Source organism: Hippichthys cyanospilos, chromosome 2, assembly GCF_059441005.1.
Source record: "Hippichthys cyanospilos isolate Australia breed blue-spotted pipefish chromosome 2, RoL_Hcya_1.0, whole genome shotgun sequence".
Taxonomy (NCBI): domain Eukaryota; kingdom Metazoa; phylum Chordata; class Actinopteri; order Syngnathiformes; family Syngnathidae; genus Hippichthys; species Hippichthys cyanospilos.
In genome coordinates this window covers 18,957,584-18,972,785 of record NC_142370.1, presented here as the reverse complement: position 1 = coordinate 18,972,785, position 15,202 = coordinate 18,957,584, and the positions used below count along the sequence as shown (strand labels likewise).

The 15,202-nt window shown below is 41.8% G+C and overlaps 2 protein-coding genes across 3 annotated transcripts in view; both read right to left on the bottom strand.

Annotated features, from left to right (window-relative positions):
• iqsec1b (IQ motif and Sec7 domain ArfGEF 1b) overlaps nt 1-730 on the bottom strand; it is a 104,889-nt gene extending 104,159 nt beyond the window's left edge. Inside the window, exon 1 of one of the 2 annotated variants that reach the window (XM_088409108.1) lies at nt 167-730. In XM_088409108.1, coding sequence (XP_088265234.1) covers nt 167-429 — 263 coding nt within the window. In that variant the 5' untranslated portion in view covers nt 430-730. The remainder of the gene's footprint in view (nt 1-166) is intronic. The other variant, XM_088409115.1, reaches the window with a different exon arrangement.
• A 3,926-nt stretch (nt 731-4,656) lies between these two features.
• The window catches only part of nup210 (nucleoporin 210), a 38,691-nt gene continuing 28,145 nt past the window's right edge, over nt 4,657-15,202 (bottom strand). Inside the window, exons 31-40 of the mRNA XM_088407899.1 lie at nt 14,178-14,353; nt 12,094-12,314; nt 11,882-12,018; nt 11,249-11,363; nt 10,509-10,655; nt 9,555-9,805; nt 9,259-9,463; nt 6,993-7,115; nt 6,480-6,557; nt 4,657-5,678 (exon numbers count right to left, since the gene is read on the bottom strand). Coding sequence (XP_088264025.1) covers nt 5,590-5,678; nt 6,480-6,557; nt 6,993-7,115; nt 9,259-9,463; nt 9,555-9,805; nt 10,509-10,655; nt 11,249-11,363; nt 11,882-12,018; nt 12,094-12,314; nt 14,178-14,353 — 1,542 coding nt within the window. The 3' untranslated portion in view covers nt 4,657-5,589. The remainder of the gene's footprint in view (nt 5,679-6,479; nt 6,558-6,992; nt 7,116-9,258; nt 9,464-9,554; nt 9,806-10,508; nt 10,656-11,248; nt 11,364-11,881; nt 12,019-12,093; nt 12,315-14,177; nt 14,354-15,202) is intronic.

The following is a 15,202-nucleotide window of genomic DNA, read 5'->3' as shown; positions in this document are numbered from 1 at the left end:
GCGTCCAGCATAGCATACTTGGACCACAAACGTCGAGCAACAATAGACAGACAACAACCGCGGTCGGTAGTTCGGCTCCCCCCTTTTCAGCACGCAAGCATCAAGCGCCAACTTTCATTGGCTGCAGTGAACGTTGAGCCCGGAGGCAAAGAGGCTTAAGGCTTACTTGTCATGTGCGATGAGCTCCTGGATGGCCCCGAGCGAGTGCGTGCCGTCTGCGCCCTGCAGCAGCCTGCAGCTCGCCAGGTGCCGCTGGTAGCGTTCCTTCAGGCAGCCGTTCTCCGTGCACAAGTCGCACACTTGCCGCTCCAGCTCCTCGATCCGCGCCCGTTGCCTCTCGAGCAACTCCTGCTGAGTCTCGATGATCTTGTTGAGTTCCTGTAAATACTCCGCAGCCCGGCCGGGGTTCTCGGTGCCCGGGCTGTCCATGTCGTCGTGGCGCAGGAAGCGGCTCGCTCCAGCCCGGGGGCTTCAAGCACAGTGCTCGGCCGGCTCGTTGCGCCTTTTACGCCTCGCCATTGCTTGTGGCGGCGAAATCCAGAAGAAAGGCGTTCTTAAAAGCCGCGCCGGACGCTATAGACTCAACTGTCGGCCGTCGGTCACGTAAGAAGCGTCGACGTCACAATGAGCCCGTGGCCATATGTGACGGGCTCAACACGGGCGCGGTGGTCTACCTCCGCGAGATGGCACGTCCACTTCCACGCCGCCGCCGCCGCCGCCGCCGCTTACTTTCTGTAAACAGACGCCGGCTGTCAAGTGGGCGGAGTTCACAAGTTTTATGACTGGCAGCAGGTCGCGTTGAGCGCATTATGGATGGAGACAGATTACTCGCTGACCCACATTTATCTTCCATTTATCATCACACGCAACTACAGTTACAGCGCAGCTGTGAAACTCTACCGGGTGTCAAACTGGGGCCCGGGGCCAGATCGGGCCCGACATTCATTTTATGTGGCCTGAGAAACCACAAGACAGTTGCAGGGACTACGAGACAGCCACACAATTGCTTAAAAACACAAAAGAGACTGGCATACTAAGTTTATCTATGACAGGTTTATTTTGAGGGTTCCGACAATATTTTGATTACAATTGGTGGTCGGGGAGGGCTTACTTGTCTCGTCTAAAGCAAAAAGGAATGGTACGAACGCACCGCTAGGCGCTGTCCGTGAACGCGTCTGTGATGATGAATCAGCAGCTGCACACGATCATCCCCTACAACATTAAAATTTTAACACCTCTTGATATTACCTTCAGCAATGTTAAAATGGAAACATTCTTTGGGCCTAGTTTTTTCTTCATACACAATAGTCAGAGTAGTGTGTGTCAGCACACGTGCATCATACAGTATGTACCCAAAGACCGCAGCATGTCAACCTCCCACTTGAATAGCCGCACAGCTCTGGGAAATAAAACATGTTCAAATTTCATTGGGAAGCCTTTCAATCTCTTCATCTGCACCGCATAGTATAATGGCATGGCCCTGAAGATAAACAGTATTTGACAAGTGATCATGAGATGAGCAAGGCAGCAAACTCTTACATTTGCATCTTGAAAATGTAAATGACCCAACCTGTTTTGCATACTGTATGTGCATCCTGGGCAAGGGGGGGTTATAGCATATGACATACATGAGATTTAAAAATTTTCTTTTTGTTCCGTTGCTAAACAGAACACTTTGAAACATGTGCAAATCAAGAGCATCAAGGCCAGCTCAAGGAGGAAACGCCGCAGACTTCAGATAACAGGATCATTTATACTATATAACAGAATTATAGTAGTAATTGTATTAGGAATGCATGCCGGTGTTTGTCATGTCTTTTAATTCACGTTTAAACCGTTCTCTGGGCACTGGCAGACTTGAAGACCTGAAATAAAAACATCTATTTATTTCTTATGCCATGTATGTTGTATGTGACATTTGTAATGTAAGACACCGCCCAATAGGGCAACATCATTTTACACACTATTAGCTTGAGCACAGCGCATGGAACATTAATATGTGACTGGCTGATGAAAACAGGTGGACCAATGATCATCATTTGAAGAGATGCAGCAAAACCGACACAAATGTAAGAGTGCAAGCTTTTAAACAAACTACAAAGTCAAGTCAAATTTATATATACGTCTTAATCACAAGTGAGTCTCAAAGGGCTTTTAATGTGAGACAAGATCCCAGAACTGAAAGGACTCAAACTCAAAGCCCCATGTGGGAGAAAATAAGAAACCTTGAAACTGGAGCGCAACAGAGAAATCTCATTCTCGGCTCAAAAGGCTGCAATAGATGCCCAAGGCTAAGATAATACATTTTGCCATATTGAACTATAAGTGTCCATTGTGAAGAAGACGGGAGAGCGATCTGAAAAATTAGGATGCATTATCATAAAGAAATTCTTGCATGGAACCTTAACCCTGAACAAAAAGAACAGCACTGAAGTATTTCACTTGCATGGACTATCATCACTTCCACCTGTGTCCCCCATTAGTCCCTAATTCAGAGGTGTCCAAATCCGTTCCTCACGTTCCTGCATGTTTTCTGGGTTCCATTCCCCGATTCAAATGATCAGCTCTTCAGCAAGCTCAGCAGAAGCCTGATAACGGTCCCGATCATTTGAATCCGGTGTGTCGGGGAGAGGAAAGCTGAACTTTTATTTGGTCTTCTGGTTGGTATATTGACTGTTCACAAAGCCATCCGGTGTGTCAGTTTCCCAACATCAGCAGAAAAATGCTGAATTTTGTTTTAATCTGAATTAATCAGATCGTGCCGTTTAATCCACCCAAGAAAGTTGCCTAATCCACATGAAGCATACTCAAGATCAGGGGTCACCGACTCCGGTCAACCCAGACCGTCTCATTAATCGGAGAGAAATAACTAAATACCATTTGCGCTTTGTTGGGACGACTCCTTTAACCAGTCTTAGTTGAATCTTACGCGCATACTGTATAGTCAGCTACAGGTACATGATCGATATTATCAGTCATTTCAAAGCGGCTACTTTCATGTTTGATTTTATGCCTCTTTTACCCGAGACTGAGTAGTCAATCTAAAGCAGCATTGTGCAATGGACTCCTCCTGGGGAAGAGGGGGGTTCTTTCAAAAGTACACATCCACAAGGTGCTCGTTCGGCATGCTTATTCAGTCAAGATTTTGATGTAATACTACACTACGAACACCCTTGGGCCTTTGTTGTGGCTACAAGTGCTACATGGCTGAACTTCCATATAAACGGCCCTATCATGCATGACTTGATGCTCTTTTGGTTTAACACCTCCTCTGGGGAATAGAGAGATATTGCAGGGCAACAAAGCCGGTGCACAAAATAAAACTATTTTATGTCTGCTGTGCAAGCATGAGGAATTTCTGACCAAAGATAGCATTCATTGAATTGTCATTTGAAACTAAGTCAATAAAGTCAATTTGGGGGCGTAACGTGAATAAACATTAAATGTGACACCATGCATTTGTGTTCAGCAACTGAAGACTGCGTGGCATTTACTGACATGTGGCAGGATGCCGTGGGCATACAAATGATCCCAGTGACCAGGACCCGCCACAGTGGTCCAGAGCAGCAGAGTGATGGGGAGCTATAAGATGAAGGGTCTCAGATGTTTTCCAAATCCTGAGGGAGACAGAAGCGGACAGTCCCAAATCCCCGTTGTTCATCTGCGCGGGAGCTAAGTCAACTGACTCTGGATAAAAAATAGCCTCCAAGATTGCGCTTGTCTTCATGTCAAAACTAGCACTTTAGAGGGCAGTGGTTTTCTTTGGCATATATGAACACTTTTATGTAATACTTCCACGAGCATTAATGGCACAACAATAATAGAATAGGGGTATTAAAAGTATATTTGATTGTCTCACTTTAAGATCAGTACAGTATACATACACAGGCTGATTGAAAACATGCTTTAATTCATTCCAGGTTTTCTATTTTTTTTGTGCTCCATGAGAATATTTTTATTACATCATATTTTGCTATTTGACCTCTCATTTGACTGACTCAAATGATTTCAAGATGTTCCAAAAATTCCCAGGATTTTTCTCATTGTTTCAGGATTTTTTTTCCCACAATTATATAATTTAGCCCCCACCCCTTAATACCCATTCTTTTCAAATGTGAGAATTAATAGTTACCATTTTAAATTCTAAATGTTACGCACAACAAGTTTCACCTTGTGGTAAATTGTCAACACTCCCACTATTCACATCTTAAAAGATTTTATTTTTCATCAGCATATTGCAGATTTTTCTGGTACCAACAAAATTCTTTCTGGGTGCAAGGGGCTAGCTTTGCATTGGTTTAAGGTTTGGGTCTCAGTTCAAAATGTTTCAAGTAAATTCAATTCTCAATACGTTATCACCAATTTGCACATTTTCTCCAGTCTAATTTTTCTTATTCTACCTTTTCAACCTTACCTTTTCAAAATATTCTACTTCATACCCATATAATCCCCATTTCACATATTAAACAATCCAGACCAAATTACTTCGTTTTTCTGACCGATTCAAACTGTTCCAACTTTGAACTCGTCCCGACCACAACTACTTATTCAAAATTCCAAGTCTTTTTTTTTTATGCACATTTTTTGACACAAAGGCTGAATTTCAATTCATAACTTTTTGCTCACCATATTTAAAACTTCTGGCAACACAAAGGCTGACTTTCAATCAATCACATTTATTTGCAGATATATATTTCAACAAAAAAAACAAACAGTAAGGCGTGGGGGGTGCTCTACGAGCTGGTGAGACATAACTTTAATGCAGTGCATACAGTAGTCAGTCTATGGGATAACGAAACAAAACAAAGCAAAACCATTCAGTTAATCTTTTTTAATCAAAAACAAAACACTTTTGAGAAAACATTTATCAGCATTTCAACAATGATATTCAGTTGTCAGTCCATACCGCAAGAAGCAAAAACTGAAGACTTGTGTCACATTTTTGATTCCTTGCATTGAAGCAACTCACCAAATGTTTTACCATTTCACATCAGTGAACTCAACAGAAGCTGCACACGTCATGGCTCAAATCAATTAAATAAAACAATAACAACGGTAATGCCAAACCTTACTGCAGAAAACAACTGATGATGCACATTTGAAGGATCTGTCACATTTTGGGCTGCTTTCAGTGGGTAGTTGAACATACAATAATTTCTTTAAGCGTCAACTATCATTCCCTCACTTTTTCAAGTCAATATTTTGTCAAGAAAGAAAGTGGTTCCTGCAGAGTTTACATGAAAACTGTGACATCCAGTCAAAGTCAAACAATATACAGTATGAGCTTATTGAGCACAAACAAGTTTTTTTTTTTTTTAAGGCAGGCTACAAGGGTGTTCCGTTAACAATGAAGTGGTCTTGTATAACCGGATTCAGCAAATGACAGCACAAGGACAGTGGCTATAGAAACTCACACACACACACACACACACACACAAACACACTTACACGCAAGCAGGTATTTAAAGCCCTTTGTAAGTCTTGTACCAATATTAGAATCTAATGATTTTGTAGTCACAGCCCACAGCTTTCATTGAGGGGGATGAGGTACATTCAGTGACGATCCTCCGCGGCACAGGAGAGCTGAAATCAGGACATGTATTCGGGAGAATAGAGACGCAACCTGGGGCTGCTGTTTGGATGCACCCGGGGTACTGAGTGGTTGAAAGAATCCGGGGCTGAGAAAAGAACCAGTAGGAGTGTCAGCAAATTCAATGGTCAGACTCAATTGTTCGCACAGCTGTTTTGATCAATTCATGTAATTAAACATGGCTGCCAACCCCTACATGTTTGTATCACTGCAAGTACTCAACTCTTTCCATTTATAAAGAGCATCCATCTGTCTTACCTGGTACTGTTAAACACCATCGTGGCTATTCCGAGAGCCCGGCTGTAAATGATCTTTCACTTATACATAGCGCTTTCCTATCTTAGGTACTCAGAGCACTTTGCAATGACTATTCATTTACTAAAGACGCAGCATCAGGAGCAGTTAGGTTTTCAGTGTCATGCTCAAGGACACTTCAACATGGTCACTACGGTCATTGATCGAACCCACAACCTCTCGATTGAGAAACAACCACACAACGACTGAGCTAAGCTGCCCTAATACCTCTACAGGTGAAAACTACAGCTTTGAGCAAGACCTCGTCACATTGATGGGCGCCTAGGTTGGCTGACTTAGATTAGCTTTTGGAAGGAACCTGTCGGTTGATCACATTTGATTACTCTGAATTGCCTATTTTAAGACCATTACAAAAAAAACAAAAATAAAAAACCCATCAAAACACAGATGTTAGAATGTTATTCAAGCATAGCGTGTTTGTCTGTTGCTTGGACTTATGATGAAGGTCAAACGACATCAAACCAAATCCAGACAGTTCCAAAGGATTCACGTAACCATTCCGGTGACTGAGCATTTTTTTTTAAACTCAAACATTATTTTCCTGACAGATAACATCATTATAACTGCATCGTACCAGCGACGGGAGGTGGTGTCCTGTGGATGAAAGATGGGGGGTATGTTTGCTGCTTGGGAGAGAACACAGTGTGGAGGACTGCAGGAGACAAAACGGGATAAAAGAGCTGAGAATCACGATGCCATTATGACAGTATCAGAAACTGCACATTCAAACAGGAAAATAACAACCTCTGTAAGTACTGGAGTAAATACTGTTCATGTTGCATCGAATGGAACCAAGTTAAAGAAAAGGTTTCATTCTTAAGAATTTGTATACAGACAATATTACTATCACCTTCACATGGCCAAAAAGAAACCGTTAAATGTTGTGTCGTTGGGTAACAAGAGACTCATTGTGAGAATGAGACAAATTCTATTATGGTACTCACAACTGCCTGTTTGGAATTTTGGCTCAAGTAGTGTTATAATGTGAGTGTGTGAAGTGACCCATATTCTGCAGACAACTGGCTATAAAGAACTACATCCTGGTGTGTTACAATGATAAACAGGTCCAGATTAACTGGCATCCTACCGATGACGACGATGGCCGTGCCGGCCAGCAGGGCAAACAGAGTGCACAGCATCATCTGGTAAGAGTTTTTAAAGTCGTGTAGTGGGAGGCCCCCCTCTGTGTTAACAAGTGGTGCAGCAGATGCTACGGAAGAGAACAGGATGAAATCACAGTCCAAATAACTTTTAACGTCTGGCAACACAAAGTACAAATGATTACCGTATTTCTTCATGTATAAGTAGACCTCGCTTATAAATCGACCCCCCCCCTCCTTTTTTTTACTTCAATTTGGGGGAATTTTATTAAAAAAAAACAATAACCTATTGGTCGATTAAGGTCACAGTCTCGGTCTCACTCACAGAGATGCTATTGGCCGGCGTCACGTCAACAGAAATGCCGATATGCTATTGGCCGAACGCCTTCATCTAGCTTGATGGCACAGCTGGTCGGGATGAAAGGAAGGAGAGAAAATGAGTGAAAAACGGAAGGAAGGAATGTTGTGAAGACTTTGCAAACTTTATCTGTTAGACATGGCTTCTAAAATTGCAAGTGGCGGTAAAGGAAGAAGTAAGAGGATGATGACAATAGAAACCAAGCAGGAGATAGTAAAAAAATACGAAGGAGGCGCATGCATAGTTAACCTTGCTCGTGAGTATGGACGGAATCGCTCGGCAATCTTCTAAGGGCAAGACTTTCCTTGCTGGAGGACGAACCTCGCTCGACAACAAAATGGAGAGACTTCTTCTATTATGGATTAAAGAGAAGGAAATCGCCAGTGATATGTTTTAGTTTGAGAAAAATTATTGTTTAAGAAAATAAGTAAATAAATTCTGCGGGTTAGTCTCTGCTCACCTCCGTCTCCACTCGGCTCAAGTCACGTCGCCCCAGAGGAAAATGTCATTTATCCTTTGTATATCCATGTTATTTAAATTAATTGTACAGTGGATTATCGTACTAATTTTAAATATGTGTGTAAATTCGTGATGGCTTTAACTGTGATTTCATCACGCGTTGCCAGTCAATGTGTACGTACAATTGACCTCGCTTTGCTACATCAACGAAATCATCTGCTCATGCATGACACGGTAACGCTGATATGCTATTGCTCTTACAATGTCACAGTCACTGTTTCAGTCACGGTGTCAGTCACGGAGATGCCGATATGCTATTGGTCGAACGCCTTCATCTAGCTTGATGGCACAGCTGGTCGGGACGGAAGGAAGGAGAGAAAATCAGTCAAAAACGGAAGGAAGGAATGTTGTTAAGACTTTGCAAACTTTATCTGTTAGACATGGCTTCTAAAATTGCTAGTGGCGGTAAAGGAAGAAGTAAGAGGATGATGACAATAGAAACGAAGCAGCATATAATAAAAAAAAAATAAAAAGGAGGCGCACGCATGGTTAACCTTGCTCGTGAATATGGCCGTAACCACTCGGCAATCTTCTAAGGGCAAGACAGTCGTGATGTTTTTACCTAAGGTTTTTGCACGCGTTGCCCGCATTCACTAATTAACATAGGTTTGGATTGCCCGTCATACGAGCAGTTCAAGTTACGAGCGTAGCCGCGGAACGGATTAAGTTCGTAACATGGGGGCTCACTGTACTTATTTCACATTGGAATTATGTTATTCAAATACAGATAGGCTATGTGGAAAAAATTGGGTCTGTTTTCAGTTATGCGGTTATAGGTCGACCCCCTCTAATATGGAGGCTGAAAATGAGAAAAAAAATACCTTGACTTGCACTTGGAGAAATACGGTACATACAACATTTTGCAGAAATGCTAATTCAATTAGGCCATCAAATATAAATAGCAAAACGCTAATTCAATTAGGCCATCAAATCTAAATAGACGAGACAGTGGACGTCTGTCACTACGAACGTAGAACATGTTTTATGAATACCCTCTACAAAAGGCTTTCAAAGATGCCAACAGCTACCACTACCTCTCAGCAACATTCTTGAAGTTACAAACACTTTGTCAGGAACATTAGGCATCAGCCAAAACAAAAATCACACAACAACAAATATTCTGAACAACATTCATATAATATAGCATATTTTTTATTTCGCTTTTGACTTGGCATCTCTGGGCTTTATGACAGCAGTTTTTCACCTCATCACAAGCAGCAGAGATGCACAAAACCATGCCATCAGTAGAATATATTCCACATTTTGCTTATGCAGGTCAGGAATAAAAACTAATTGAGGTATTACTCTGCTTTAAGCATTTTTAAGAGACAGCCTGATCATAACTAACTCAGCATGAACCCCAAGAAAACACTGACCTTGCAGGCTTGCACTGGGCTCAGCCACATGTATCAAAGTGACCGGGATGATGAGACTCTGACCCGAGGAGGCACTGCTGATGGTAATAGAAGCGGAGGCGGCTGCTTGGAGGTCCAAGGCCCTAATGGTGTACTTGGAGAGACTTGGGAAGCCGCTGCGTGCCTCAGTCTCTTGAATACTAATGATGGGAGAACTGGAGATCACCTAAGACAATGAAAATATATTTCACTACATCCTTTTTCTTGACATAAGTGAAGGTATCATTATTTTTATGAAAATTGCGATTGCCCCTTGCCTCCATGTCTGCTAAAGCGGGAGCTGGACCGAAGACTGTGAGCTCCGCAGATGGATGCAGGTTTGACAGCATCAGCTCAGTCAAGTCGGAGTAAAGGCCGGGTTCTATAGGCAATCTGGCGCTGACCTGCTCCCCAGAGAAGGTGCTGCCCTCCAGCCCAGCCTTCACCATGAGATTGGTCATGGACAAGCTCAGAACTCTAGTCAGCTGGTCTGCCATGGGTTGCAAGGTCAGGGAACACATGTACAAGCCTATGGCAAGGGCAAAAAAGAGTAGGCTGACAATGAGGGCCTGATGAAACAGCACTTTATCATAAACACGAATGTACAGTACACTGTACAGTACAGTACCGTTTGTGAACAAGCAGCCAGCAAAATGAATTAAAAAAAAAAGAGGGGGGGGGGGGGGCGTTATAATCCTCAGTAAAGCTAACATTAGTTTTATCTAATACATTATTTAAAACATTCAGAAGATAATCAATTTCCTCTCTGCTCTAATTGCAGAATTTGCAGGTCGAAGGTTATTTTAGGCATATGTTCCCAGCGAGCGGGTGCAGCCTTGACAATGTTGTGGATTCGCTCAGAGAAGTCCTAAACACAATTAGAAAAGCTTACAGGAAATGAGAGTCTCTGCAGTTCGATACATCAACCTGGCACCTTTTATGGGCACGGTTAAATACACGCCTGCTCGGGCCTCGAAGATATTGATTATCACCTATAAACAGTACTTACCTGTCTCCTCGCATAGAGCATACTGCCCAAGTTTGGTTGAAGACAAACATGCGCTACACCGCCATGATGTCAAATGTATCACACAGAGTATGACTGTGCGGCATCGACGATACATACGCACAGACATGAATTATGATACAGCCGAATTCTCCAACTCATTATATAACGCCTGTGATGCATGAGGTATATGATACATAGGACTGTAACTTCAGACAAGGCGTACCAATACTGGGATCAAAGCCAATGTGTGTTTTAAAGACACTGCTTGCAGGGAAATCAACAGCATCGCTGGTAAAGCTGAGGTGACAAGCGACAGAGGTTTCCGGCTGCAGAAGTGCGATGGCTTCTGTCTGGATAGAGGAGCAGGTTCCTGCAGAATACAGGATACATTACGCCGGCATAAGCTCAGGGCTACAATAAACACTATAGTTACATAAATTGATGAAAAATGGAAATGTTGAAGGAGCTGTGAGCCAAACATTTGAGTAAGTAATTTAATACAGTTCACTGTTAAATTATTCTGAAATTCTAGGCAAACGTACTGAACAGAGTGCAGTCAGTTTTCACTTTAATATGATGGCCATGAGGCTAAACGAGGAGATCAATGCTGTTCTGGTATTTACATTAACAGTCAACTGTGTTTGTGTTCAGTTATCCACCCGAGTAAGTGGCTCGTATCAAGTTCTATCAATTTTTAATTATATTGTTCGGTCTTGGGTTTTTTCATGAAGAGCATCAATTCAGTGCATTTTCCCTGCATTTTTCTAGTGAAAAGTATTGAAATGTTATATGGACCAAGAATGTGCATTTTGGATGAAGTCAGGGGATACTGGATTATGATACTAGTAGCTCCTTCCATAAGGGGACATGGTGTGTGTGCGGGAAACATAGTCAAAGGCAGCATAAAGTCCATTCTTGTGGCCTAATGACAAAAGGTCTTCGTAAATGAACTCATTTAAGTACCAATGAGGTTGGTTCCCTGTCCTCTGGTTGTGAGTAAGATGTCAGTATGCTTGCCAATTCTGACTGGCAAGGCCTGTGCGACTGCAGCCGTCTTTGTCGGTGATTCCACCACAACCTAACAGTAAGGGGAGGGGAATACAATTAGCGTGCTAGGAAAAAATAAAATCAGAACCTTCTTCACTTTGACAGCGTCAGGGGCAAATTTAGAAATATACATGAAAATATCAGTACAGATATGCAGGTTGCTTTTACTACATTGGGTGGACGGGTTCTTGAGGAAATAATTCATGAAATGATTTCCACATACCACCTTGCAACGCACTCACGTGCCCCTAGGTTTGGAAGCACCTTATGCTACTTTTCATCAAATTTTGCTAAATTGCTTAGAGTTGCTTCAAGGTGGAAACAATGGCCTAAGTAATCCAAATCTTTTGAAAAAGGGGGATGACGGTGGCAAAGCAACCAGAGGAGTTTAATTACGCATAATTAGAACATAATCAGTTCTTAACAGCTCAACCGTCAGAACGAGCTGACTGCCAGAGCTGAAATTAGAAAACTGGGCATAATACATTTAACAATAGAATTATACCACCTAAATTATAGTCAACAGTATTTAACGACAACATACCGTACCTCTATGAATGTTTTTAAAACATCGGGTATCTCATAGTACACAGTAGCTGCCCCATAGTCTCTGGCAACAGCTGCGCCAGTTTTGGAGTCTACCTGAAGCACAGCATTAGCTGAGGAGCTCCAAGAACCAAGACCACCTGCAGAAAAGCGAAAGAACTTGCACAAGTAGACTCTTGCAATCGTTTACCATTTTTAAATACTCCGTCTCTCACCATCTTGACTGGCCAGCTGAGCAGTAAAGCAAATGACATCTCCCACCACCAGCCTCTGGGCCTCTGCAGGCTGGATGACATGCTCTACAGGAAGCGGAATGTAGTCTGCTACAACAGCGTTTTCACTGTCGTGTACAGAGAGCAACGTGAGGCCTGTGTTGACTGTCCTGACAGTCAAAGTGTGGTTATTCGGTCCAGGTGCGACCTGCACTAAATCATCCCTGACAGACAGAAACAAAAACAAATAAATAAAGTGAATGAAGAAAGTGCATTAAGCATTGATTGAAGTATTAAACCAGATACAATGATACAGTGTTGAACTGTTGTGATTAATGGTCGGATTTGTTGTGTGGTAAAACTCAGGAAATACTGTAGTTTACAAAGGAAACAAAGCTCAAAAATAAAATCAAGCAGGTGTAAGATTGCTTAATGCACATATGTCTTTTCAAAAATAACAGTTGACAAAATGATGTGTCTCCCGATATAATAAAAAAAAATACACCGGCGGTTTAGTGTTTCGCCTTTGTAGATATTCTTTTACCAAAAAGTGTCTCGTTGTCCGGCAACATCTAATGAGCATCTGCTATGGACAAACTACATCCAGCTGAACTACCTGTCAAATCCAATTGCCTCTGTGGAGATTTTTAAAGAATTTAATCACAGCCTATTCTTTTTGTCTCAAGAGTACCAGCCTTGTATGCCGCTGATTTTGATTGGTTCCCCCCTAAAGTGAATGTCAGCACCTAGCGTGCCCTGTAATAGAATCAATTTATCCTGAAGACTGATGAGGAGGCTCTCACAGACTTCACTTCCCTGCCAAACAATCCCATTCATTTAACTCACTCATTCTGTAACTGGGGTGGAAACGACTCCTTGTGAAACCATGAAGAGGGAAGAGCCTAGCCCTACCTAGTAAATTACCATAGTGAATTGCAAAGAATGGCTCCCTCATCCCATCTCATACTTTGCAGTGTTGATATTAATGTCATCTTCATAAAGCGCAGAGTATTGTTATGCAAGAATTTAAGAGCTGCTAACAGGTTTGGCACCGGACAGTAAATATTTTGGATTCACAATCTTACGGGAATATTATATCTATCTGGAGATTAAATAAATTATCAAATGAATTGAAATTTAAGTGTGCTAATTGTTTAGGGATCTTGTTTAATCTAAAATTGTCCAAAACCCCAGAATTTGAAACTCACCCATTGACTGAAACATTCAGAGAAACCTGTCGTCCTACATAAAAGCAAACAGGGGAAAAAAAAAAAAAAAAAGTTTTTACTTTGTCAAATCGTATTTTTCCCAGAATTTGAAACCCACTAAAGACTGAAACATTCAGAAAAACCTGTCGTCCTACATGAGAGCAAACAAGAAAAAAAATAGTTTTTACTTTGTGAAACCACATTTTTTGTGCCTATTTTCTGACATGTAATAGGATGAGCTGCTATCTAAATCGTAACTGGTCAGTGCAGTTCCTTTTTTTAAATAAAAAGGGATGGAATATTCATCTTTTTGAAAGTCCGACTCATAAGATAATTGAACAGAAATCAGCCCCCCATTATGTAAATTTTATTGCTAGCATACCTAAAATTTTGATAGAAACCAGTGTTTTGATTATAGGAACTTTCGATTGTCTGTTAGATGTGTGGATTCATGAAGTCTAGCTGTGTGATAAGGGTAGCAAGGTGCCAGCATATGGTTCCACTAAATTATGTCAAAGCACATCTTAAAATGATATAGGCAGAATTCTTTGAATAATGTAGGCCAGGGGTGGCCAAATCCGCCCCGAAAGGTGTTTGAGGCTAGTTTTCATTCTTGACTATTGTCTGAGCAAAAGGTTGAGCCCTGGTCTTAATAATAGCTGCAGAACCATCTGTTTGGTGTGGTGAATGACATTCAAGATAACATTACAATTCAATTGAATTTATATAACAAATTAAAAAATATAATCTTTATTTTAAAAAATGATGGTTGTTGAAAAAAGTCAAACATGTTTCAGTGTATTGTGGCTGTGGCACCCGACTCCTCAGTCAATACCGCAAGGATATTCACTAAGATCTGGAGGTAGAGAAGAGACTGACCTGTTAGAAACGAAGGTGAGATGGCTTTTGGAGCTGTGCAAGGCCTCTCCAGTGCTGGAGTGAAAATGAACAGTGAAGGTGAGGACTATGCCCAAAGGGAGGGCTTTCAGGTTCTCCTTGGTGTATGTATGTAACGCCGGACTGGTACTGAAGCGTACATAGGACACAGGTACCACCTGAGGGGATGAGGATAGCTGATGATGAGTTTTCTTTCAGGGACATCAAGGCTTTGCGCAACTACAAACAGTAGGAGATGGAACAACGCAGAGGTAGTGCCATTATGAGTGGATGGTGATGGTAGGGCTAGAACCACCAAGATGGGCTGGGCCTTCTTTCAACATAAACAACATTAAAAGCTGCTAGCAGGTTTGAGTCAATGAGTGGCCTCTTTAAAGTATCTCTGGAGATTGGAAGGAAAAATATGTATGATTCATCAGGAAGATTGGCAAACAAATCGTATTTTCATTATGCTGGCTTTATTAGGGCAAGCATATAAAAGCCTACGAAAACTTTCTTGGCCCCTGTGTATCCGCGTGGGCTTGCCATGCTATGATAACCCAGCTAAGTGTGTTTAGCACCATAATAAGGAATTGGGTTAAAAAAAAATGGAAGGCTTGGGCAAGCAAGTGAACTTTTCACACAAGTCTGGCTGGAACCGCGTTAAAGCAGAAAATATCCAGCTTTGAACAGCAAATTAGAAGGGTAATTAAGTGTGTGGATTGCATTTCAATAAGAAAGGACAGTATGGTGCACTACCATTTCGATAGCTGATCGCTAGCACACAATTCTTGATCAAGCCATCAATGTTTGTGTGTGACATATGCAGGAAAATCAGTCGTTAACGTTAAGTGTTTTAGTCTATTTTCTTTGCATTTATCCACTGCAAGTTTGTGTTGATTACAACAAAAGCATTCAATATCAGTCTTAGCAGCCTCCATCTTTGCCCTGCCATCTCTCAGATGCAATGCAACGTTTTCTTCATCTGACATATCAGTCTTGCCACTTTCATTGCCGGACTTCAATTC